This window comes from Odontesthes bonariensis, chromosome 5 (genome assembly GCF_027942865.1).
Source record: "Odontesthes bonariensis isolate fOdoBon6 chromosome 5, fOdoBon6.hap1, whole genome shotgun sequence".
NCBI lineage: Eukaryota > Metazoa > Chordata > Actinopteri > Atheriniformes > Atherinopsidae > Odontesthes > Odontesthes bonariensis.
Window position 1 is genome coordinate 9,167,900 of NC_134510.1, and position 26,012 is coordinate 9,193,911.

At 39.7% G+C, this 26,012-nt stretch overlaps 2 protein-coding genes across 6 annotated transcripts in view; both read left to right on the forward strand.

The window, feature by feature from the left end:
* The first annotated feature begins 3,247 nt into the window (after positions 1-3,247).
* Positions 3,248-11,234, forward strand: atp6v1c1a (ATPase H+ transporting V1 subunit C1a). 2 transcript variants are annotated; one of them, XM_075464799.1, is made up of 13 exons: positions 3,248-3,382; positions 3,892-4,066; positions 4,675-4,742; positions 5,617-5,702; positions 5,894-5,988; positions 6,237-6,328; positions 6,491-6,589; positions 6,701-6,769; positions 6,908-7,000; positions 7,285-7,378; positions 7,832-7,929; positions 8,102-8,228; positions 10,825-11,234. In XM_075464799.1, the coding sequence occupies exons 2-13, from the start codon at positions 3,935-3,937 to the stop codon at positions 10,921-10,923; spliced, it is 1,152 nt and encodes a 383-aa protein (XP_075320914.1). In that variant the 5' UTR covers positions 3,248-3,382; positions 3,892-3,934; the 3' UTR covers positions 10,924-11,234. The 2 variants fall into 2 exon arrangements, with proteins under 2 accessions (XP_075320914.1, XP_075320913.1); XM_075464798.1 differs by having other exon boundaries at positions 3,904-4,066.
* A 2,249-nt stretch (positions 11,235-13,483) lies between these two features.
* spire1b (spire-type actin nucleation factor 1b) overlaps positions 13,484-26,012 on the forward strand; it is a 44,728-nt gene continuing 32,199 nt past the window's right edge. For all 4 annotated transcript variants that reach the window (XM_075464800.1, XM_075464802.1, XM_075464801.1 and 1 more), the window contains exons 1-2: positions 13,484-13,977; positions 18,748-18,776. In XM_075464800.1, coding sequence (XP_075320915.1) covers positions 13,617-13,977; positions 18,748-18,776 — 390 coding nt within the window. In that variant the 5' untranslated portion in view covers positions 13,484-13,616. The remainder of the gene's footprint in view (positions 13,978-18,747; positions 18,777-26,012) is intronic.

The window sequence follows — 26,012 nt, forward strand, 5'->3', positions numbered from 1 at the left end:
TGTTTGATCCGCATTATTCTATGGATTACTTAGCAGTTCATGTTGTATTGTTTTTATTATCATTATATTTTTTCCAAATAACTGTGAAAATCTTCAGATGGTTACATGAGCTCCTTGGGGGGAAAAAATAAACAATAGCAGCATTTGTTTCACTTATAAAACTGTTGCTGAGAGTCTATTGTGAAGGCTGGAGAGGCAACGTCCTTTCTTGGGACTGCAGCACAAAAAGCTGTTCCGTGTTTTGTGCCTGTTTTCTTCTACACTAAATGAAACTATGTATATATAAGGCTAATCACACATAGCATCTAGAGTGGCTTCCAGTAAAGCACAGTGTTTGATTTCCATTGTTTGGATCATAATAGGCATGGCGGTCGTCGGTTATGCGACAGAGGGACATGCGTACCACCCACTGTGAGGGCAAATACTCCAGTGGCTGCATTGTGCAGCAGGAATTCTTATTTGCAAACATTGCAAACAGATTACATCAGTGCACTGAATTAGATGGAGCAAAAGTCAACCCTGGCTGACCAAGACCCTCCAACTAGACAGGAAAAAACAACTTATTCCAACTAATTGAATGGATAAAACATGAAAAATAATGAAACACTTCTTACACGGTTGAATGCCTATATTCAGGTATTATGTTCTGTTTGTGGATATAGATCAATATTTGCAAGAATCTATCATATGTCAGAGAGACAAATAATTTCATAACAAGCCATGACACCATTATGCAAACATGAGTTACAGCATAAACCCTAAATAAACAAGTCAATGGGTTATGGTGTTGTTAAGTCACTCAGTGGAAGTTTCTCTTATTGCCAGAGAATGTTGCTCAGTAAAAAGGAACTCCAAACAAACTTGTCCTCATGCTGATCTGAATGTTAAGCAGGGAACTAAAAAGGCAACTGGCTCCGGAGGCAACGTTCCAATAAAACTAAATTATAACTGCAGCCTATTTAGAGGACCTGAAAGAAGAATCTAAATAATGAATGATAGATATCTGTCAACTTTTTTGTGCACCCCAAAAATGATCCGGAAAATGCCTCTTCCCTTTTTCTTCGTCTTCAATATGTCACCAAAAAGGAACAATCCTTATCTTTGTGCTCTCCGTGACATGTCATTTATAACAATGGTATCAAAGAGGTGGAGGGATACAGCAAGATATACCCTGACGGTCAAACAATGACACAGTCTAACAAATGATGCACAGTCGACCCTATTTCCTTTTTCCCCAAGATGGATTGGACAATATATTAGTTATATCATCAAATAACTCTGTCGGTGCATAAGATTAGGATGAGCACAGTAAACTGGGAAATAAAACCTCATATCGTTCCCATGGATTAAAATTGATGCATTCTTTGTTTTTTTTAATTTTTGTTTTTTACAAATTTAAAGATATTAACTTGAAAATGCCTTCAGTTTTGTGTTGCAATAGCTTCGGCACCGCATTAGATGTGTCCATATTTGAACACTTATGAGTACTGCCAGTGTGTATGTGGGCGTATCAACGGGTCACCGTGGTCAAGTTAGTCTAAACAGGTGAAGTGCAGTGAGACGGTGTATACAAAGCATTTGGGGTGACCTTTTTTTGCGTTCCTGGAACGCACGAGTGATTCAACCACACACTTGTGCGTTACTTCACTGTGTTTTTTTTTATATTAACAGTGCAACAGAAAAACATTAATATTATTATTATCATTATCATTACAAGTATACAAGTCTGTGAGAGCCCGTGTAAGCTTGCTGTGTTGATGAGATGGTGTAAATCATCTGTCTGTTCAGAGTTCTTTATTGCAGAGAGAGCACACATGTCTCTCTTATTAAATCTGAACAGATCACACACCAGATTCTTTATTAGCCATTCTTTCATTAGCCTGCCTTCTGCACACTGCCCGACTGTGGCATGCGTGTCCTGATAACATCTCAGCAGACTGGCCTATTGCCAGCCACGGGCAAACTCAACCCTACCGTTTGAAGTCGAGGGTTGGCTCCAGACAGACCAAGCATTGTGTCCCAAACAATGAACCCCAGACCCACTGAACTATAAACATGTCCTTTTGGGGGCGTTTTCCTCAGTTTCTATGCAGGAGACACCCAGAGTCAGGAAACCTGACCCGACTTTTCTAAATTTAGTAACTCTAAAGCCTCGAATGCTGCTGAATTGGCACCCATCATCGTCTGTCTTATTCTGTAATAAGGTAATTAAAGATTTGGAATGTTGACCAAGGCTCAAGTCTGGGGTGGAGGTCTTGAAATTTCGGAAATTTGTCACGACAAAAAATGACCAAAAAGTTTCCTCACCAAAATTAACTTGTGATCAATTTACTGTGGCATGTAAATGTCAGCTCCTTTATTTAAAATAAAGTCATTATTCATGTATATTTCCCCTTATGTAACACAGTCTTGATATGGTGACAGACAGTTTAACGAATGGACCCACCGGTCACCTGCCCAAGAGGTCAAGGAATCAGTGGGGCACTTGATCTTAATTCATTTAATTGTGACACAAGGTTATATCAGACAAAGAAGATTATAAAGTTATGCAAAGCAACATTTTTAAACAAAATTACTAAATCTGAATAGAGGCAACAACGAAAAATCCACCAATGGAGACACAAGACAAATATAATGATGCAAAATAACCAACTGAAAGGTAGGGTGACCAAACACATGTAATGAACAATAAGACACAATATAAAACAGAAAAAGTGACACAAACATTGATAAACACATGCAAAACTACCGTAATAAGACAAACTGTCTGCAAATAGATGCAAAATGATCGAAATGACACGCATCCATTTATGTGCACGCACATAAACACACAGAAAAGACAAAAAATAGACATATAAAGAGAAGCAAGATGATGCAAAGTCTATACAAATGGATTCTGGATGGCTTGTGTTCCTCTCTGTTGGGGTGTCCTGGTCACCTGCAAGGCAAGTAGGGGTCCTCATTCATGCCTGTGCCAAACCTGTTGTTTCATTACCTGCCATGAACATGGGGCTTAGTATCTAGACCAGTATGGTTGAACCACAGAGTTGCTTAATGGCTGAGATCCTTCATTACATAGATTTTTTGAGGATGCGCATCTACCCTAATGGTGTGTCTTTCAACAGAATACTGACTGGATTAAAATCTGATGCTGTAATTTCATCTACACTGCGGTACCACCATGTCGCCAGCTGAGGTCACTGCTGAGTTATCTCAGTCTGTGAGAGGCCTTCCGGTTCCTCAATCGGATCAGCTGACTCTGATGCTGCTGTCAGGAGACCTCACGATCTACACTGAATGGCAACTATGAAAATTAACAAGCCATAGGAACACTACAAGTATCTTTATTTTCACAATAAACGGACTCACCTTTAACACACGGGTGAGTGAAACTGTTGACCAGTATAATTTACCACACCTATGTTATTGTTGTTGTTTTTGTTGTTAGCAAAGTGAGCTAAGTGGCTAACAGTAGCTAATCCCTGCTGGATGCTGCTTGACCTTAATCATCTTTTTTTGCCAGCCACCGTTCGTGTATTTAACTGGTTAATTATTATTTGTAGCCATGGTTGGTAGTCAGGGAGTGGAAATATGCAGTGAGTGAAACAGTAACGCTTGGCTGTTATAGACATTGACTTTGAAAGAGCTCCTGTTACTACTGTAGCATCATTTCACTAGCCTGCCTATTGGTAAACAAGAGTCAGGACACTTGCCGCAGCACCAGCAAGGGCTAATATCTAACTACAAACATATATATATATATATATATATAAAACAAAGCCCTTCAACTGCATTGTCTCTATGAGTAGCTCTTATTTGACATGAGAATTATTCTTGTTATGAAATGTTGAGCTTATTATTAAGGCACAATACATAGTGATATTAGTACAGCTTTCCTCTCAGTTGTTTTTCTAGCTTCACCAGTGCTGTAAACATGACGGAGTTTTGGTTGATTTCTGCTCCGGGAGAGAAGACCTGTCAGCAAACGTGGGATAAAATGATGGCAGCCACAATGCACACCAACAACCTGTCCACCAACCACAAGTTCAGCATCCCAGACCTCAAGGTTTGTATGGATCCTGCTTGAGTTCATGCAATGTTTTTTTTTTTTTCTCCCACGCTCTAATGCAGAGCCAATAGATGAATCTACTAATAAATAATTATAGTGGTATGATTTTCTTTCATGCACACATCAGAATTATTTTACCCTGTTTCAAGAGCAGCGTCATGTGCTGTATTAGGTCAATCTGAATCCACTCACCTTGTGTATCCACTGTCAAGAATAAGCTGGTTGTCTGGTTGGAAAGCAGACTTGACACAGATTGCTTGCCTGCATGTTGAAAGGATGTTTAGGTGAAGTTTTCATCCACAGTGCAGTTCAACTCGACTGGTTCGGTTCCTCTTTGTGCTGAAGGTGAAGTAACCCTGCTGACCTTGCTTCCGCATGAGGCCGTCATGTCCTCCCAAAACAGTTAGCGATGCATGAGCAGCTCTGGACAAAGAGGCGCCAAACTAAGCACATAGAGGCCCCTGGGTGTAACTTTAGGCTAGTTGAACCACAGATGACACTGTTCAAACAAAGTCCCGCTCAACCCACTTGAAAACGACCCAAATACCCAGGACTAAGCAGTCACACGTCTGATGTCTCTTTGTTTGTTTTTATGTCCAAAACAGGTTGGAACTCTTGATGTCTTGGTTGGACTGTCTGATGAATTGGCCAAATTAGATTCCTTTGTGGAAAGGTATGCACCTTGCTGTACTCTTCCTTTATACACAGTATTCCATACAGCTGTTATTATTTACATCTGAAAGATAAACTAGTAAACACTCCTGACCCTCTGATGTAGCCGGCTAGCCATTCTCTAATCCCCTCCCTGACCTTGTAACAGTGAGGAATTTCGCACGGACCTGAGGATAGCGAGCCTCGCAGTCTAAACTTGGCAATTTACAGTTGGGTGACACATCAGCAGCTCTTTCTGTAGTCATATTTATGCCATATGACTTATGTGCCATCACCATAGTCCTTTGGAAAAATTGACATCCAAAACTCACACACAGCCATTACTGCCTGAGCTAAGCTTTGCTTCCTTTGTGGATGTTTCCAAGAAAGACCAACTTGGCAACATGGTTTTGCTTGTTTGACTACAGTCTGCCGTTAATCTAGTTCCCTTTTGAAGTTTCTATTCAACATATCTGAAAAGTGAAGAAGAAGAAGAAGAAGAAAAAAAAACAACTTCGAATCGGGAGTTATGGCAAACATTTACATGCGCATTCTTTTTTTAATTTAAGGATTAAAAGCATTTGTGCTCTCTTATGAAGCTTTTAGCCTTTAAATGGGACTTGGCTCCAGTTTTCATGGCCACTTTGATCTTTTATTGCATAGTGTTGTTGAAAATCTTGACCTCTGAAAGTTGGCCCTATTATGAATAAGCTTGTCAAGAGACGACCTTAACAGGAATATGTGAGACTTTTTGATGTGTCCGTCTGTTTGTGTTATATTTAGAGCGATGAGGCTGTAGTGGTCAAGTGTGCTGGCAGAAAGTGTGCTATACAGTGGCTTTGTGCTTGCAGTTTGTGTTTGCACGGCATGTTTTGATGTCTCCTGGGTGTTCACAGTGTGGTGAAGAAGGTGGCTCAGTACATGGCCGATGTGCTGGAGGACAGTCGAGATAAAGTGCAGGAGAACCTGCTGGCCAACGGAGGTACAATGATGTCTTTAATACTCAGTGGCCTCATTCTGTCAGTAAGGACGTAGCTGTGATAATTATTTCAAAGCTAAAGTAACATTTAATGGGTTTTTTTTATGCACATCTGAAATCACTGTGATAAAAGTGTAGCTTTTTCCCATTTTTTTGTCTCGCCCTTATCTGATCTTTTGATGTCTATTTTTCAGTTGATCTTGTCACCTACATCACAAGATTTCAGTGGGACATGGCAAAATATCCGATAAAACAGTCACTTAAAAACATCTCTGAAATCATCTCAAAGGTAGGTCTCTCAGTTTAATGAGAAAACAAACAATGATTTTAGGTTTGTCTGTGTTTGTGGATATTATTCTCAATGTGTTAATTGTTTCCACCCTGATCAGAGGTATTTGGAGTTGCCATTACTCTCGCGCGTATGCTTCACATCCATACAGTCACGTTACTCCTAATTGTTTTTATGTAATGTATCCTGTTTTCTTTCCCAGTTAAAAAAAGAATTAAAAAATCAGTTTCGTTTTTATGTTTTTGCAGCAAGTAACTCAGATTGACAATGACTTGAAGGCAAGAGCATCAGCTTATAACAACCTGAAGGGAAACCTGCAGAACTTGGAAAGGAAGAATGCGTAAGTCTAATACAACATTTCTGTACTGTGATAGAACCTTGGAGGATCACAGACTCTCTCTATGATTTCGTTAGCATAGCCTGAAGAGTCTATTCTTCAAACTCTGGGAAACTTCCTCTTTCTCCGGGTCTTTGTCATTGTAATGTTCTAATATGCCACCAGGGGGAGCCTGCTGACCAGGAGTCTGGCTGACATTGTCAAGAAGGAAGATTTTGTACTTGATTCAGAGTACCTCATCACTCTGCTCATAGTTGTACCAAAGTGAGTGTAAATGATCCAATCAGTCCCAACAAGCATTTCTGCAGTGAATCAACGGGTTGACTTAGAAAATAAGATTTGGGTACCGTATGATGTACTATTATGCTCTTACAGGACAGCATATACTGACTGGCAGAAAACATATGAAACACTTGCTGAGATGGTGGTGCCTCGATCGACAAAGTAAGTCATGTCTACATAACAGAAAAAAAAAACATTATGAGTATTTATAACCCAACTATACCAAAAAGATCATTTAGAATTTGTCTTACTGATGTCATCACAACACTTAAACTTAGAAGTATCCAACTTTTCTCCCAGTCTGCTGTTTGAAGACCACGACAGTGGGCTGTTCAGTGCCACTCTGTTCAGGAAAGCCATTGACGACTTCAAACACAAAGCTAGAGAGAACAAGTAAGAGTTTTTATTCTGTGTCATGACTTTGTGTCGTCATTCAACACTGTGTGAGTCACACAAACTTTGAGAAGCACCTCCGTGAGAAAATCTCAGCAGCGAGTCTGTTGAATGAATATAAATAGCCTAGACAAGTAAGTATATATCACAAGTAAGTGCAACTGGCTGTCCAAAGCAATGCTGCATTCTCACATCTGACCATCTGACATTTTCATGTGTAAATAATACGAAGATACAAAGAATATGTCATCAAATCAAGCTGTTTTTTGTTTTTATCGTTGTAGGTTCACAGTGAGAGACTTTCAGTACAATGAAGAGGAGATGAAGGCTGACAAGGAGGAGATGACGCGGCTCTCCACAGATAAGAAGAAGCAGTTTGTAAGTGAAGGAATGCTGTAGAAATGGATCAAATAGATTCAGTCGGTCATAATTTAAACTCTACTCAGAAAGACTGAAAGCAGTAATCTTTGTTTTTTTTAAATGTCCATTGTTAGATTTTAGATGATAAAGCACCCTTTAAACACTTCCATAATTAGGAGTTGCAAAACAGCATCTGACATTTCATGTCAACAAAAATATAGAATAATATTTAGTAAACTACTGTTAAATGAATTCAGCACCTGTTCCCAGTGGGCAGCTTGATGAGAAATGATTTCCCCCAGAAAATAACGAGTTCCACCCTGAAGCTGTTTAAAAAGTACGTGCTGGATGGCTAGCAGCGGTCAGAAAATGCTGACCTCACTAAAGTTTTTCCACTTATCAGTTGTGTTGCATAAAATGTAGTTGCTGAAAGAGCCTCAAATGGATAGTTACTCTGCCTCCTGTCTGCAGGGTCCACTGGTCCGATGGCTGAAAGTGAACTTCAGTGAAGCCTTTATTGCATGGATTCACATTAAAGCACTAAGGGTCTTTGTGGAATCTGTTCTGAGGTACTGATTACACAATGCGGTCCCGCCACCCATGCCTGTATATAACAATATATGAGATGAAGCATTACTATTTCACACTGCTTGTGTAATTTTCAGCGACAGTAGTTATGTAAGCAGCATTATGTAGTCTCAGCAGGGCAAACAATGTTGATGTCATGATGTGTTCTTACAGATATGGGCTGCCGGTGAACTTTCAGGCGATGCTCCTGCAGCCAACCAAGAAGACCATGAAGAAGTTGAGAGAGGTTCTCAACGATCTGTACAAACATCTGGACAGCAGTGCAGCAGCTGTCATTGATGTGAGTGCTTTGATAACATGCTGTCTGCTAACTCCTCTTCTTCATGGTTATCCAGAAGACAGCACAATGCATGTCATTAAAAAGAGAATTATTAGTTAAATCAAGTTACAACACTTTTATTCCTTTTTTCTAAATATGTTATACGATACATTGTTAGCAGTTACTCAAGATTTAGATCATTTGAGGACCATCATAGAAGAAAGATGTTGACCGACTATTCTAAACTGTTCATCAGTGAGCCATAGATTCTGCTAAACTAATTATCTGTATAAAGGTACATTTTGGTATTAAGTGCTACAATATTTGCACCTTTTTTTTATTTTTTAAGTTTGCATTTAAAAACTACACATAATGCGGGTAAACCTGACATTTAAATGACGTTCCTGAGGTGCAAAAACATGACAACACCAAAAAACAAATAGATCATAAAATTGGAGAAAGCACAAGAATGAAACACAAAACAACATAAGAACATTTCCTTTCAGACAAAAAAAAAAAGAAACTGAACAACAGAAACTAGAAAAATGGAAAACAACACGACAAAGATGCTTTTTTTTTTTTAAATGTTGTGAAGTGTCCTGTTTTCTTGTCATGTTGCTTTTCTGTTTTGTTGCATTTTCAGAAAGGTTGCTGTGTTTCCTGCTTTGTGCTTGTGTTTTCTATTTTGTCAACTCGTTCTCATTCCAAAGTCATCACATGCGGACACTTGTTCCGAGGGGTGCACCATGAAGCAAGTTCTACACAGCCAGGCTTTCTTTGTCTTAACTGGCCTGACAAAACCTTAACCTCTTCTAAGAGATAACAGTACTATGACGGTGATCATGATCATTCTTTGTTAAATCAGGCATTCCTCTACAGTTTCCGCCCCCACTCATATAAAATTGGCATTTTACGCGTTATTTGATGCTTTTCCGGCGCAAAATCCACCTGACACTTCATTCATAAAGAGAACGAGTTGTTTGAATGGAGAAGTTTGAAAAATTTAAAGATCATTATGGAAAAAACACAGTTGCTGCGGTTGAGAAAAGATGAATACAGAAATTTGTGCAAATTAGAAAGTTACATGACAGCTGCACAGAAAGCTCTTCAACTTTTAACTTGTTCAGAAGGGCTTTTAGTTCAAGCCGTTGACCAAATCAAAGCAAATTTTTATTGATTGAGTACTTTCTGATATTTAAGCCTAAAGTAATTCATTTTCCAATCGGTTTTAGATCCGATATCAGCATTATAGGTTGGACTTTTTCAGTTGTGAATCGGGGCCAGATAAAACTCACTCTGCATCACCAATTGAATGCGTCGTTCCTACATGTTTTTCCGTAACTGTCAAACGCCTTTGGTGGCACCGGGTCAGGTTAAATAGGTTTGGATTCTTCAGATCAGAATCTACATCGTTATTTGTTCACTGGAAACTGAGCTCTGGTCACAGGGGCTGATTTTTGGTTGGGATTCAAATCCATTGTGGATCAAATATTTAATAGATCACATATGATTTTGGTCACATTTGGCGAATGAAATGCCAAGATTAGTTATTGATTTTCTGTCAGCTCTTTCAAAATCTGACATTTGTTGAACCTCGATTGATTTATATTTAGTTATGATGTCAGATGTTCACTTTCAGTACTTGTGCGTGATGAGATTTAAATGTTTGCTGTCTGGGAAATCATCAGGACAAGAATTAGTGAAAGAACATTTCTGAAAAAATTCTGAGCAGAAACTACTCCGGAACAGTCAAAAGTTTTGCCTTACCATGGTGATCTAGCCATCGTGACAATGAAAACTCTTTAAGGTCCACGCAGCTTGCTAGCCCACTAATCTCACTTCATAGTGAACCCCCGACCCCGCAGGATCCAGCTGCAACGGTTTTGGTCACAGCGAGTACCCCCAAAGTGTCACTTTTGTAAATGCAGGTTTTCCATAGGACATGTCGCCATGGGAACGTGGAAAATCTTGGCAAAGTTTTCCAGAATGAAATGCATTTTCATGTCATTTTTAATGCCTAACTTTGATGTTATCCAAACTTAAACCAAGTACTTTTTCTGCCTCAATATAACCGCGTACTCCTAATGTCTAAACTTGTGACAATAAAGACAAGAGAAAAGATGGTGGAAAACAACACCCTAGATGTTGGACTTGAATGTGAATTCCATGTTTGAGAGTTGGGTGTCTTTTTTTCTAATCTGCAGATCTGTGTTACTTGTTGGCCAACACAGGTGACATCTTTCTGTCTGGGTTTCATTTTGGCACAGCCGGTGTTCCACAGAAGGACAACTGGCAACACGCATGTTGAAACTTGTACCACAAGCCTCTTGTGGCGATATTGGAATGAGAATGAGTGTTGGTTTTGTTGAGTTCTGAAGAAGCAACACATGATTTTCTGAAATGTCCCGCTTTCTAAGATTTTGGTGTGTTTTTGGGATTTTAGTGTTTTTAGAGTGTTTCGTTCCATCCAAACAAACCTCCATTGTAAACATTGATTCATTAAAAGTCGACCGTGGCGCAATGCTTATTTGAAGTGATAGCAGGTGAGATATTACGCAGATGTTCAAACAGATGATACCTCACACTAACATTGTTTCAACTTGTTTGTCTTCTCCAGTCTGTGATGGACATCCCAGGCCTAAACCTGAGCCAGCAGGAGTATTATCCTTACGTCTACTACAAGATCGACTGCAACCTGTTGGATTTCAAAGCTTAAACCTTTGCCCCGTTTTTGTCCTCATGCTGAGTGTTAAGTTATGTGTCCCTGGTTCAGGCTTCCCCTCCTCCCATGCTTTCCGCCTCCTCATTGTCTCCCCTCCCAGTCAGCTGCTTGAATGACAGTGCTGCATGTTCATTCCTTGTGGTGAAAACGCTCTTCAACAAGCTTCTACCACCTTTTGCAACAAATGAACAACAAAAAAACACTTTTAAACATTGTTTTTGTTTTTGTTTACAGTTTATTTTTCTTCTTAAGCCTCACAGATGATTAGGTTTTTTTGATGTGAAATGAATAAAGAAATAATAATGGAGAGTTCTATATTTACTGTGTCATTCCATGTGTGCTGTTGGGTATTATATTGATGTTCACAGATTTGTGTTTTATGTCAGAGCAGTTTCATGGCAACCACATCTGGAATGCATTTCTGAGACTATGTGATCACTGCAGATGTTGTGAAACAAAGATGTTATCTGAGTGTAAGTTGTTGTGTCATGTTGTGTATATTTGCTGTCAAAAAGAGATCTCTACCTGAGTATTGTGTAAACCAATGATTGAATAAATATGATTAAAAAAAACTGTTGTGAACTGATCAAAGACAGAAAACTGCAACCTGTACACAGATTTATCTTTTTCTTCCTTTGATTCGATGGTTGATGCCAAACTTTGGCTGATTTTATATTCGGGACTTGGTCTGTACGTTGGATGAGTATGTGCATGTGATTGAAATGAACATGAGCATAAGCACCGTTTGGGTAGATGATCAAAAAGAGAAGCCTTGTGAGCACTGATCATGTGCAGAGCCTTTGGCAGTTTCAATGAAACCTCTTCTTTGAGAAGAGCCCATTGAAAATGCTCCAATGAAATACTTCAGCTTCAATATCAAACCTGACTGAACACAACAGCAGAGGGCACCAAACAGACACCTCTCTGTATGTTAGGATGTTACAGGTGTAGTTTTTTTTTAGCCTGCTAAATGTAAGTTGACAGATCCTATTGAAGCCAAGAAGTTAAAGATGACACATTACCTTAATATTTCAAGGAGTACTTTTTAGCAACTACTGTTGCTGATTTATTTTCATCTTTTATCGTGTCAGAATAACAAAAAGTGCTGTTTGGGTGCCGTGCATGGTCGGTATTGATTAACAACCCCTTGAGCAGGTATCAAGCTTTAATTTCTGGTTTCAGACAGTTCTGTCCAATCAACTAGCAGAACACTTCAAGATTCTTCAATCAGTTGACTGAAATCTCATCTGTGCTCTTGGGTGCATCAGAATCCTAAAGCATACCTCATCCAGCCCCGTGTAGCAGAGGAAGATGTGTTATCTTAGTAAAGTTCTCTTTTTTTTCTTTCAACCTACACCAGCAAGCCATTATGACATTATGACCACTCGAGTAATATTGAGTAGGTCCTACTCATGTCGTTAAAAAAGCCCGACCAGATGATCTGAGGGTGTCAGGGCATATACTCTGACATCACCACCAGATGTTTTAGGCCATAATGTTAGGACTGGTTGGTGTATGCTGACTGTGGCAAAAAGTTGTATTCCATCAGTGCAAAGAACATGTTTGTCAAATGCATCGGGCCCGTTTCGATGCTGAATTTAGAGGACATAGACATGCCTATCCCAGTTATCTTTGGGTGAGTTGAAGGGTATACCCTGAACAGGTCACCACTCCATCAAAGGGCCAACACAGAGTCAAACAAAATGACTCAAAATGAACAACCGTGCACTCAGACGAATCAATAATCAACCTAACATGCATGTTTTTTGGACTTTTTTGTGCTCATGGTAAAAAAAAGTGCTAGAGTCACAAGCAGAAATCAACATCCAAACCCCAAACCAGCGCAGAGAATGCTACAAAAATCTGTGTTTTCACAAACACACACAAAAAAAGCTTGGTAGAAAATGTCAAAAAGATTCAAAGAAACACACTGTATGTTCAGAGCTACTGCAGAAGGCTGAACATTCAAAAGACAGTCCTGAAGACAACTGTATGCATAACAGAATAGATATGTTGAAACAGGTGAATATATGTTTAAATACCAAATTAAATGAAAGATGGTCAAAGAAACAAAAAGACAAAAAAATACTCATTTTCTGTGGGAATTACAAGGTAACAAAAGATAAATTTAAAAAAACCTGCAGATTATTGAAGCATTACATTATCCTGTAACAGTCTCCCCCCATGTCTGATGGGGTTGAACTGCGTGTGCGTGTGTGTGTGCAGGCGTGTGTCTTCGTCTAGTGTTTTGTTAAGAGGACAGAAAAAAAAAAAGGTAAAAGCCGTTTTAAGGATATCTCGAGGTTGTGGTTAAGGTGCCAGACAAAGTCTCCAACAAATGAATGTAGACAGAGAAAGAGAGAGAAAGAGAGATCATGTGATGGAGTGAGCCTGCTGGGCTGGGATGTGAGACACACATCCTCACCCTCTCCCTCACGCGCACATTCAACGTTCAGGCTCGAATCACAAAGGCTACAGAACGCACGCACGTCTTGTGACGTCTGGTACCCAAACCTGAGCGTCTGGCGGGCGGGCGGGCGGGGAAACAGCCACCGTTTACTGTTTCACTTGCCTGTGCTGCTGCGCGAAGGAACAAGAGCCAAGCATCAATGCCTCCAGATTTCTTCTTTCACATCGGCCTGGACTTATTCTCGTCATCGGGCCTCCTGCGCTGAGAGAATGAAAGGATGGCCGAGCAGCGATGCGGCGGGGACCACGGAGGGCTGACGGATGCTGCTGCAGCGGATCGCCGGGATGAGCAGCAGCATCAGAACGCGATGAATTCATCGGAGGAAGCTGGAGCGGAGGGCCTGTCTCTGGAGCAGATTCTGAAGCTTTATAGTCAGCCCATCAACGAGGAACAGGCATGGGCGGTTTGTTACCAGTGCTGCAGGACGTTGGCGAAGGCACACCGGGCCAGGAGGAGCCCCACCGCCGCCGCCGCCACCGGAGCTTTATCAGCAGCTGCTCCGCGGAGGATATCGGGACCGGGGGATGTTAGGATGCAGAGAGATGGGTCTGTGAGGGTGGACCACCAGGGCTGTGAAGGTAAGATATTACATAAGACTGCTCATATCTTTCACAGGCCACTTGAATTCCGCACAAGCCTCAGATAATTTTCCAGATTTAAAAAAAATATAAATAAATCTCAGAAAGGCAAGAGAACCGGATATAATCGTGGTGTAAAGTGCGTAAATGGCGCAGGTTGAATAATATAATAGTTCCACTGCTATCTATGTTGATATGGAATAGCTTAAATTAGGCTCACGCAAAGCCTTCAGCTCATAAAAGGGATTTTTCATGTTCTTGTCTTATTCAGGTATTTAATCTATTCTTTCGGATTCTTCTGCCGTGGGATAACAACAGCCAGCAGTTAGGGTCCCATCACACATCACCTGACCACTGATACACAAAGGAATGCCATTTCAAGACCCCTGCTGCTCTCACCCTTGCGTTTGATTTCCACTAGCCTGTTTCCTCACCACGTGTGCGTGCACATCATGTGATTTTATCTTTTATTAAGAGCGTCTCAGTGTGTTTTGCCACCTCATATCAGATCAGAGTGTTCGTTCGGCTTCATCTGATGAAAGCATGTGATTACACGCTGAAATGTGGGCACTGATTGGATCGAGGAGGACTGACACGAAGCGATTCCTCCCCCAAAGCACATTCTTGCAGCTTATCTCGTGGGCCTTATGTGCAACTGCTGCTGGTCGACATGGAATTGGTTGGTCATAATTAAAGTGCTCCTATGAAATATATAACAGAAAGAGTGTGTTTAAGATATTAAATGACTGTAATATTCTCTGAACGTCCCTTTAGACATGTCCAGAATGTATGGGGCCATGTGGGGCTGCATACTGACATAAATGATCTCTATTAAGTTGCAGTGTTTTCAGAATAATCTTGTAGAGCTGATCTGTCTAATAAGGGATAAACCAGGATTCACATCAAAACAAAGCAGATGGCATAGCAGGATGTGTGATGGCGTGGCCTCTTCTGATGGGTGTGTCTAATATTCAACCACACAAACACTTCACTTTATCTTGCTCATGTTCATCGTCTCATATTATCAAATTTTCTCACAGAGTGAAGAGCAGACTGAGTAAAAGCCTATCTGTCAATCTCAGTAATGGTCTACCTGATGACCTGAGGGCCTTAGGGATGTGCTCTCAACCCATCAGCGCAGACACGCACTACACAACCCACTGCTGAGTCAATGTGCTGGCCTTTGATTTGATAGACGCACCACATGCTTTGTGTAATCAACTTGTAAGAGCAAATCTGAAAGGCACATCTGTGATGATGATGTTGTGATCCGATCAGAGTCTATATGGTTTGAATGAATGGGTTATTTTTAGAAGCATGGAAGCAACCATTCGAGGGGGGGGGGGCAATCATTCATTTCTCTGTGTTACGGGTAATGTCACATCATGCGAAAATTGTCATTGAACAACTATCATTCAGATATTTTATTATGATAATCATTTCTATTCATTTTTGATTTATTTATTAGGTATTTGTTTTCATAAGATGCCATGTCCCGTTTTTGTTTGTCTTGTGCTACTTCACAGATAAAAATGCTGTCAGCCTCTTATCGTTTCCTTTGATTAAGATCAGATTTATTTGTCATGCACACAAAAGTTGTCCTCTGCTTTTAACCCATCCAGGTTGGCATCTGTTGACACACACACGGTCACACACTCATAGAGACAGATGCCAACCTGGAGCAGTGGGCAGCCATTGGCAGCACCCAGGGAGCATGGTGCCTTGCTCAAGGGCACCTCAGTCATGACAAGAAGGTGGACTGACACCCCTCCAGCAGTCAGTTCCACCAATGTTTATGTGTGGCGATAGTGGGTATTGAATCTGCCAACCTTCTGGTTATTGGATGACCGACTCTAACCACTGAGCCACGGCCACCTTTGGTGATAGTCAGTCATGTGAAAAAGAAAATACACCATTTTTCACGTCTAAGGTTTTACATATCAGGAGATAATGAATCATCTAGTCCTCACCAGCCCCTAAAATTAGGTAAATTAGGTAAAGATGAAGATTTACACATGGCATGTCACCCCATGTCACTAAACAAAGACTGAAAGAAGTGTGTGAAAAACTAAGTTTGAGAAATATGATTCCGCAGCTTGCAGGGCCACTTTTAGCAGCAATCATTTGAAGTAACTGATTTCCGTATGATGTTATCAGTCTCTCTCGTTGTTGTAAAGAAATGAGGACAAACTGTGCTTTATAATGTTGATTCATTGAATTGAGGTTTGTAGGTGTTCTTCTATTCACAGCTCTCTTAAGGTCCCATCACAGTATTTTAACTTATTACAAACTTTTGAATCTGAACATTTTCAGCTATTCTGTTTCAGATTAGCTGCTGTGCTTGAGATCATTGTTCCGTTATTACCCAATTTCAACCAAGCTTTAGCTTTCACAGAGATTACCTTACGTTTGGCTCCAGAATACTGGAGAATAATGGTGTACAGAGGAATTTAAGGTCAACTCAATGACTGCCAGGCGTCTAAGTCCTATAGTTGCAAAACAAGCCCAAATCCTCACCCTTCTACCACTGTGCTGACAGTTGGTAGCCTGAGTGTTTGTGATGATATGCACTTTTTAATTCTCACCAGATACACCAGAATACACTCACTGTTATACGCTGTGTATTACTGTCAAACATTTCCACTTTGGGCTTGTATGTCTAAAGGACTTTGCTCTTGAAGTCTTGTGGTTTGTTCAGATGCAACTTTGCAAACCTAAGTCGTGTTCTTTTAGAAAGAAGAGGCTTTTCCTGGAAACACTTCCAAACAAGCTATACTTTCTTCATATTGTACCATCACAGACTTGAACATTTAACATGCTAACTAATGCCTGTGTTGTTAATTACCATTTAGATGAGAGAAGGGGGTCATGTGGAGGTTAGCTACTTTTCAATACCAATAAGTAGCCTTTCATTTTCTGTACTTTAAATTAGCTCAAGCTACTCCTTCATAATATTGTCCCAAATGCCTTAATTTGATCTTACTTGGATGCTATTAAACACAATTAGTCACGCTTTATAAAAGTGATGATATAACATTTGTGACAGTGATTTTTCCATTTAAGTGCTGTGTTATTGTTTAACTTAAATTGTTCAAGCAGTCAGAGCTCTGTGTTTCATTTCGTCCATTAAATTGAACTACTTTACATTCAGAATTTAAGCCGTATTCTAGGATTCTGTTGCTACATTTAGGTCAAAGCTGCACATTGTATCCATTATTATTGTCACGATTATTTCTACATTTCATTTTCTTTTTTGGTATTTCAACGTTTTTATCTGTTATGTTGAACCAGGTCTTAGCTAAGCTAGTTTATTTTTTTTTTCGAGCCTGGTTGTGTGTTTTTTTGTTGCAATTAGCCACTTTAGCTAAATAGTTGACCATTTTCATGAATTACTTCTGGATTTTAAATTCTTACTAATTTGCACCCTGGACAGGTTGCCAGTGCATCACAGGGCCACAGAGACAAACGAGACGAACAACTACACACACGCTCACACTCTACTTTTAAACACATTTTAGAAAATTAAACTCCTTTAATTTAGTTTTTTTCTTTCGTTACATTTAGCTACTGTCATTTTTGACAACATTTCTTTCATTTTTGGTTTGTTTATCCCCTCGTCCAACATTTAGCTACTTTTAGGAATCTGTTTTTCTCAATTTTATGCATTATAGCTATTCATTAAACTACACATCATTAAATGATGGATAGTATTTGATCTATCTTTGAATAATCTTTAAATGATTGGAGCTAATGTCTTTACACATATCTTCTGATAATTGCAGAACTACTCTTCTGATGGGAATTACAACACATTTGTTTTTAGTCATTTACAAGGTGTTTTGTTCAGCATTGACTCCTTCTCCATGATGCCTAAACTTTGCTTGTCAGAGTCATTCATAGAAAGATAAATCAATGGAAAACGCGTTGAGAATTTAGAGTTTAAAGCTTTCATCTGCTTAATTGACTTCAAATTAAATACAGTTATGGTTAGTTTAAGACCTTGTTGTCAGGAAATATCCCTTCCCTTCCCTTGGTGGTCTTTTGCCACAACAGTATATCTGGATTATCTGACATTTTGTATAATGTCTAGTCCCATCCTGAAAGCAGGACCCTTAGCTTTGTAAATATCATGTCCCTGAGGAATACATTTATCTAAGGCTGGTACCTCCTCAAACTTTTAAAGGATCATCAAGAAGGCCAGTTTGATGAGCTGTTTTTCCTTGTTTCTCAGCACTGCACAGAGACACGTACATTTTGCATCCTCTCCTTACAGCTTCATCGCATTCAAATCTGCTGATTCAAGTTGAGGTCACGATGACGTCACAGTTGATGTTATGTCGCATTACTGTGCTACAATACAAAACAGCTTTTGTTAAAGGGGGTCATCTTTCAGCTGCTTAATTTGGTCATGAAGTAAAAGCCTGGCTGATGTAGCCTGCAGAAACATTAAACTAGGTCTTCCTTTTGAAGAGAGTACATTCATGCGGCCATGGCTTCTTAGAAAGAGTGTTGTGACGATAAGTCACAAGTAACTCACATCGATAAAATTATTAAAGAGAACTTTTATTTTATTTCTTATTGTTTTATTAGTGTTTGCCGATCTGGAACATGCTTAAAGCTGTAGTAGTTGCACATATTTATTTATTATATATTTATATGTATGTATTTATGTGACACGAATCAACGATGTTGCTTAAGTTTCCATGTATTTGCATGTGTAAGTCTGTTATTTCCTGCTTATTATGACGCTTCCTTCTTGTTTCTCTACAGGTAAATTCAGCCCTTGCACAACAGCTGAGGTGAGTAACTCCACTGCAATCCTGTTGTAGAAATTTTATTTCACGGTTATACACATGCAGAAGTTTTATAACAATATTAGGTCAGCATATTTAATTGTGTAAAGTTTCAATGCATCTGCTGTGGGTGGTGGTGAGAAAAGAGAAGAGAAAAGGAAAAAAGTAAGGAGATAGATATTTGATGTAAGTGTTTGACCACAGAAAGGGGTTACTTTGGGGCACTTTGCTTCTGGAATATTGTTTGCAAGGCTTTTATTGATTACATCAAAGATTTCCGAAAATACACATTTCCGGAAAGAAAGCAATCTGTCAATTAGCAAGGTTTGTTGGGAGATATAATGGCTGGCTTAACCACTAATGGAATGATTTCTTTCACAAATACCCTTCAGGTTTAGTTACACTAGCTAGTTACAGTAAAAAAAAAAAGAAAAGCCAGTCCTGCCAACAGAGGTTTCATTCAGAATAGAGTGGGTACCCTGCAGGATTAATTCAAGTGCAACCACCGTCTGACAGTCTCTCTCTGTTCTCCTACCGCTTAAGCTAAAACCTTCAACACAGGAAACAAGCTCAATTTTATTTCTCTCCAGTATGCAACAAACAACATAAAAAAAGAGTGTTGAGAAGCAAAACGAATGCCAGAAAATAAGCCTTGGCGCAGTTATACTGTATGTGAATTGTTTAAACTTATTGTAAAGAGCCAATTGTCCATTAAAGGTATAATGGAGATTATAGCTTTCTCTAACGCACAGACATGAAGGACATAGCGCTTTCCTCATCTAACACTCAAGAAAAAACATAGTACTCGCAAACTGTTTTTTAACACTACAATAGTGTGCCATACAATCCAAAATGGGGGCAATCCAAAACCACAGTTTTGTTAAACCTTTGTTACCTTGTACATACCAAAAATGTCTAATCCTCAAATTTGTTTATTCATTGTTATAAATCTGTTAACCGAAAGCCCAAGCTGATCGAGGTCATTTTCTCACGACTTAGAACTCTTTCTGAGCCACAGGACGTATACACAGGATGAATAGGATTCATACAGAGAAATGCAGCCTTTTATTGTAAAATTGACTCACTGCCCTTCTAGCATATGATGCATTTATAAGTAACAGATATTAGGGCTGCTTATTTGACCTGGTCATTTCCTCATTCAGAGCCAGAGCTCCCAGCTGGCTGCACTGATTGACTGGTTTGAAATGTCCCCCAGCAAGTCCTCCTGTTTGATGAGAGCTCCGGGAGAAATTTCAGACATAATTAAAGGGCTTCGTAAAATTATCCTTCCTCCACAGCATGCATTCTCTGTTACTATAATCAGCTGCTCTAATGAATATAATAAAAGCTTCAGAAAAGACTCTTCGGTGTGTAGGGGTAAGGGTGTCTGCTTTTTCTTTTTAGCAATATCTAAGGAATGTAGAATCAAGATGAGTTCCCAGAGGTTTATAACACATATTCAAGACGTAGTCTTGTCTATGCTGCTCACAAAAACATGGAATGATTTTACTCCGGTAGTGATCTCTTTCATCTCACCTCAGTTAGCAGGAACTGTCAGTATTTTTTGATGGATCTGGTTGTGCATTGCTGTGTAATAGAGCTGTGATAACAGATGGAAAGTCAGTGAATGACTTGAGCGCATACAGTTCACTGGAGAAGCAGTGAATGTGTAACTGTATAGACAAATCCCCACTAAGCAGCTTTGCACCTAGATCAGTTTTCACAATACAGATTGTGGCAGAATGGATGACAAAACTACTGGCAAGTTTGCAGAGCTGCTTGATGCTTGACAGCATTAAAGGCATTTGGCTGGCATATAGTATGGAATTAACCCAAAGCTCGATGAACAGGAACACATGTGTAGTCATAGCTGACATTATCTGCGCATGGCTTATAGGAGCATGAACTCTTCCAAATGATGCAGCTGTATATGTCAGATGATGCTGTTTTTCATTGCCAATGAGCTGGGTTCAGCAGGCTGTGACATAAGGCTATTTGTGCTTTATGTGAAAAATGATTTTAAATCTGTTTTTAGTTTCGTCACATTTGTCACATTTGAACGACTACATGTCGTTCAAATGTGACAATTCTGGTTGCTGGATTTAGCCTCGAATTTGTTGATGACTTTGTAGACCAACCTACTTCCTTGATGTAGCGTAACCTCAGACATTAGGCTTTATCACTTTCCCCTCAGATTTTAACTATGTATGCCCCTTGCTCTCTTAATGCCTAAGCTTTAAAGTCTATAAAGGTATTAGAATTTAATGTAAACAGAAAATTCAGTCAGTTTTGAGCCTTTTCTTAACTTTTATAATCTTTTTATGTAATAACTGATGTCCCCTACAGGCTGTGCATGATGGTTTACATGAAAAAAGAGACAAAGCGGTAAAAGGCAAACTGAGAACGCAGATATGTTCTTTAGTTCAGAAAAACAAAAGCAACTGTGACCAGTCATATGACAGTGGGCTGTGGCAGCAAAGTCAGGCGGTGGAATCTCAGAGAGCAATAACTTAGACTTGTGTATAGCATATCATCATGTAGTTGTTAGATGAAGGATTGCTTCTGTTTCATTAGGAGGTTTAAAATCCCAATTCCAAACACAGAAAGCACATTGAGCCACATTCAAGAACATTTTCGCATTCTTATTCTAAATTTCTCTTACTTTTTTCGTATGAAGGTCTCTTACGAACACGCCACGTCAGATTCAACAAACGCTCTTAACTTCGGAAAAAGTGTGTAAACGACCTGCGTAATGAATGCCACCCGTGCGTATTTAAGTGCATGTGCATGAGGATAGTAAAGTTGCATAATCCACGCCCAAAATAATACCATATAAGGCTACGCTTCGTCTCTCCTGTGCCAGAAAGTGTTGAGTCATGAGAATGGGCCATCAAAGGGGCAAAAAGAACAACTTTAAGGGCTCTGAGATTGAAGTTCTGCTTTCAGAGATCCAAAAAGGGAAGATTTGTCATTTTTAGCAGTGTCAGCAGTGGAATTACGGGACCTGCTAAAGCGAAGAAATGGGAAGCAATTACGAGTGCTGTTAATACCGTGTCACTTGTAGTTCGTAATGTCTCCGAAATAAAGAAGAAATGGTTTGATATGGAAATGGCCTAAAAATGCGCTCGATGACTGCAACTAAAGCCGTGCAATCAGTGGTTGCCTCATCATGATGGCACTTTGATGGGGCGGTCCATGAGGGGGGTCTTCTGGCACCACACCTTCTGGTCTGCCTGGGCTGGTTCAGGGAGTGGGAGACCCTCGTTCATGGCAAAATTGTGCAAAACGCAGCATGCAGCTGTATCGAGACACACCCACCTGGCCTTCAGTTCACCAATAGCGCGCTCCACAACAGCACGGGTGCTTTGATGCGTATATGTGTGTAGTCTATGGCTGGGTGGAATTGGTTTTGATCGGCGTGTTTCTCTCTGGAGTTGTGGCTCTAGCAAGCTGCATATTTGCAGCAGCACAGTCCTTGGCAATCTAAATTGCGATGTCAGCCATTCGTCTGTCTCCGCAAGGATATCTACACGGTCTCTTCCAAAAGCCTGACGCACTAAGGCATCCAAAAGTAACAAGTCAGCCGCTGGTTACGCTTCCCATTGACCTTGTTATATACAGAGTCAAATTAACCTTCAATTAGTGCATCATTTAAGTCAAACAGATAATGTCAGCATCATTATGGTGTATAATGTATATATTTATTTATGTTTGCTTCAAAGTAATTAAATATACAATCCATTAGTCAAGCAAACTTGATTTGAATAACAGCGGACTATTTTACGAAAACGTAAAATAAGAAAAAATTTGTGAATGTGCAAAATCTCTTAAATCACTTGTACGCTCGACTTAAGAACAAATCTGTGCGTACGAATGGTTGTTGCATGAGGCCCATTGAGTGTTAAAACTAAGACATTTTACTGTTGAGTAAATATGAGAAAAATTTGAGCTCATCTTGAATTTGATGGCAGCACCACATCTCATAAAAGTTCCGGCGGGGACAACAAAAGGCTGGAAAAGTTAGTTGTACTAAAAAGAAGCTCCTGGAGGAACATGTTGCAATTGATTAGATTAGTTGTTAAAATTGGTCAGTTACATGATAGGGTTTAAAAAGAGCACTTTGGAGAGGCAGTCTCTCAATCTGCAGACAAACTGTGTCTCCCAGTTGTGGAGCACCTTAAGAATTAAAAAATAATGTCAAAGCAAACTTGTGAAGAGTAGTCCATCATCTAAAGCAAATATTTCCATAAAAAAATTGTGAGAATCTGTAGACATCTCTGTACGCAAGGGACAAATTATGCCTGTGATCTTCAAGCCCCATGGTGGCATCGCGTTAAAAACTTAAAATGAAAATAACTGTAACTCAGGAATACTCCCAGAAATCATTGTCACATGTCTTTCACCGACTGAAACCATTTGGCTAATCGTAAAACATAATATATGACAAAGAAAACCAGGACTGTTGAGCAGCTATACGTCTTTATTAGACAAGAATAAGACAACATTTTGTACTGAGGATTGATCAGGTGTTACATCAACTCCTTTTTGGATCTAGAAGACATTTCACCACTCATCCAAAAGGCTTCTTCAGTTCTGAACTAGATGGTGGGGAGTATCAGCTTAAGCAGAAAGGGTCGTGAGAGACACATGTGTCACTGAGCCCCCTGACCGATGTGGAAGTTGTAAAGTCATTATCACCTCTGAATTGTCTACCTGCCTGACAGGGTGAATTTTGGTCACAGGATCCAAGGTGTGAATGATTGTGAAACTTCCTGGGGAGGAGAGACAATGCTGTATTGTAGGTGCTGGGAAGGTGATACCTGACACCACCTCCTCTGTTCAAAGATGGAGTTTCCAGTTTAACATATGGCTTCCTTGACTCCTCTCTCAAACCATTTATCTTCGCTGTCCATAAGAGGTGGCTCTCCTATGTTGTGCCATTCGATTGTGGAACTGTTGTTTGGACCTATATAGAGGTCAGCACACTTTTCGCTGCACTGCACTGCATACAGGACACCACTCAGTTTTTGTTTGGGTGTTTTGTCCTTACGGTGCTGTTCTTGGGTTTGAAGGACACTGGAATGTCATGTTTAGAGAAGATCCTAAGTTTCTCTGAGACTCCTACCACATATGGAATTATAGTATGTTTGTGTCTGTTCTTCTTAGCTTCTCTACAATGGTTTTTCCATTTGTCTTTGCTGATTTGATAAAGGGTATCCACAGGTTTGAAGAGCTTTCTTGAAGTGCTGATGTTCCCTTTGTTTTCCCTCAGCCTTGGTAGTTACAATCTCCGCCCGGTGGTGTAGCGTTCTGATGACAGCCAGTTTGTGTTCTAGTGGATGATGTGAGTGGAAAAGTAGTATGTGCCCGACATGGATGACTGAGAATCTTTATCAACATGTTACACCAACTAATTCTGTATTTGCAGGCGCTTGCTCTTTGGCATAGCCTCAGTGGATATGTCAGCAACACATAGACATTACTTTACAACTGTTTTTCAAATTCTGCAATTAGTAACAGTTTTTAAGCTAGTGATTTTACATTCCATATCCTTAAAAGTCCAGGATGGCTGGAAATGAAGCTAGAACTGAGCTCACAGATTCCACTATTTTTTTTAACCGGCAAACTTAGAGCTGGTGTTCTGCACAGCAAATCCATATATGTTAAGCCAGTGTGATTTACAAGCTCCAACATCTAATTGCCACATTCTTGTATTTTTACTATCACCCTCCCATAGGCCTTGTTGACCTTCCTCCATCAAAAAATGTTGTCATTAACCAAAGTTTTGTCACATCCTGTCATGCATTTATTAATTTCTTCACTAGTTTTCCAATGGGTTACAGAGCTAGATTGGATAATGTGCATTCATTTCTGGCATTTAAATGTTTTTTGATTAATTTGTCAGACATTAGAAAATTAATGGAGGGCAGTTGGATGACAGATTTAAACTAATAAGAGTTTTATTAACAGGGAATACCATACTGCCCCCCCCCTGAAAGGTGTATCCAACAGATCAAAAGAGAATAATCCCTTTTTAAGCTTTTGATCAGAAAGAAATCATTCATATACCATTGTATTATTCAGTTTCGTCTGTGATAAATTTTTGAACCAATACAAAGAGGAAAAGGGGCAGATATGGTCTAAAGAAGAGCTCAGCTGAGGTCATGATGTCTTAAATTCACTTTAGGATAACCAGTATAATACATTTACTGGTGCTTCAGAATGCTCTTTATTTTTAGCATTCCACTGACTTGCCTCCTCTTTGTGACAGGCATCCTGTTACTGTAGCCCATCAGTTGCTGCTAATCTGCAATTTCGCCAAATCTACTTTGGTTAATATCCTTATCCAAGTCTTTTTTCCTTTTCCAGTTTTGTGGTTTTTCTTTTCTTCACCCGGCCCTCTTTTCTATCCCATCATTCCGCTTGGTTGCTTGGAAGCCAGGGAATCAATAGACATGTTTACTTTTGGAAGAATATGGAGAAACGTTTAGCTGTATCTGCGATAAATGTAAGCCTTTTCCTGATTAACACCTGCCAACAGGGAGTTCATGATTAGGACACAGCACATAGGCATTTCGTATACTTAGTTGCTAACAATTAGCTGAAACCCTGCATAATCTCCTTGCTGAGATTGAACAAAATGTTCTTTTACTAAGTACCACACTTGATCTCTTGACATCCCTTGATGTTTAATATCGACATTGATCCATAGCACAAAACAGTGCAGTTTCACTGAAAAGGCTAAAAAAAAGATAGGACCATGACCACATTTTCCACGCTCATCTCCCTTTTTCCTCACGGACATGCATTGTACATTACAACACATATGTTCAACGTCCATTTACTCTATGTGACAGCATGAAACTGCCACGCACCACTGCATGGTGACTATGTCCACCTGCGACAGACACGATATACTTTTGATTCTTTTGAGTCACTTATAAGAATCTCTTGGTCTCTCATGCAACACACCACAGAATCAAAACCCAACAGTTCTTGTAATTCCAGCACTGCTCCATTTTGGACATGGGGTCAAACATGCCTACTACACATTTGCTCGTGAGACTGGGCTGACTACACAGATGCTGGCTTAAACCAAACAGAGGGTACAACAAGGGTCAATAAGATTTTTTAAAAAGGCTTTAATCTTAACAGTGAAAAAAAAGTTCTGCTGCAATTCTCCATCTCCCATTTAAATTCTTATAGCGGATCATACTTCAACCCTTGATTGAACTCTTAAAG

Bases quoted from the DNA above. Each gene is read 5' to 3' on its own strand.
- atp6v1c1a (XM_075464799.1), top strand. From the start codon at position 3,935: ATGACGGAGTTTTGGTTGATTTCTGCTCCGGGAGAGAAGACCTGTCAG. The intron at 4,743-5,616 runs GTATGCACCTTG...GGGTGTTCACAG, and splicing joins TTAGATTCCTTTGTGGAAAG to TGTGGTGAAGAAGGTGGCTC. The intron at 7,379-7,831 runs GTAAGTGAAGGA...TCCTGTCTGCAG, and splicing joins CAGATAAGAAGAAGCAGTTT to GGTCCACTGGTCCGATGGCT.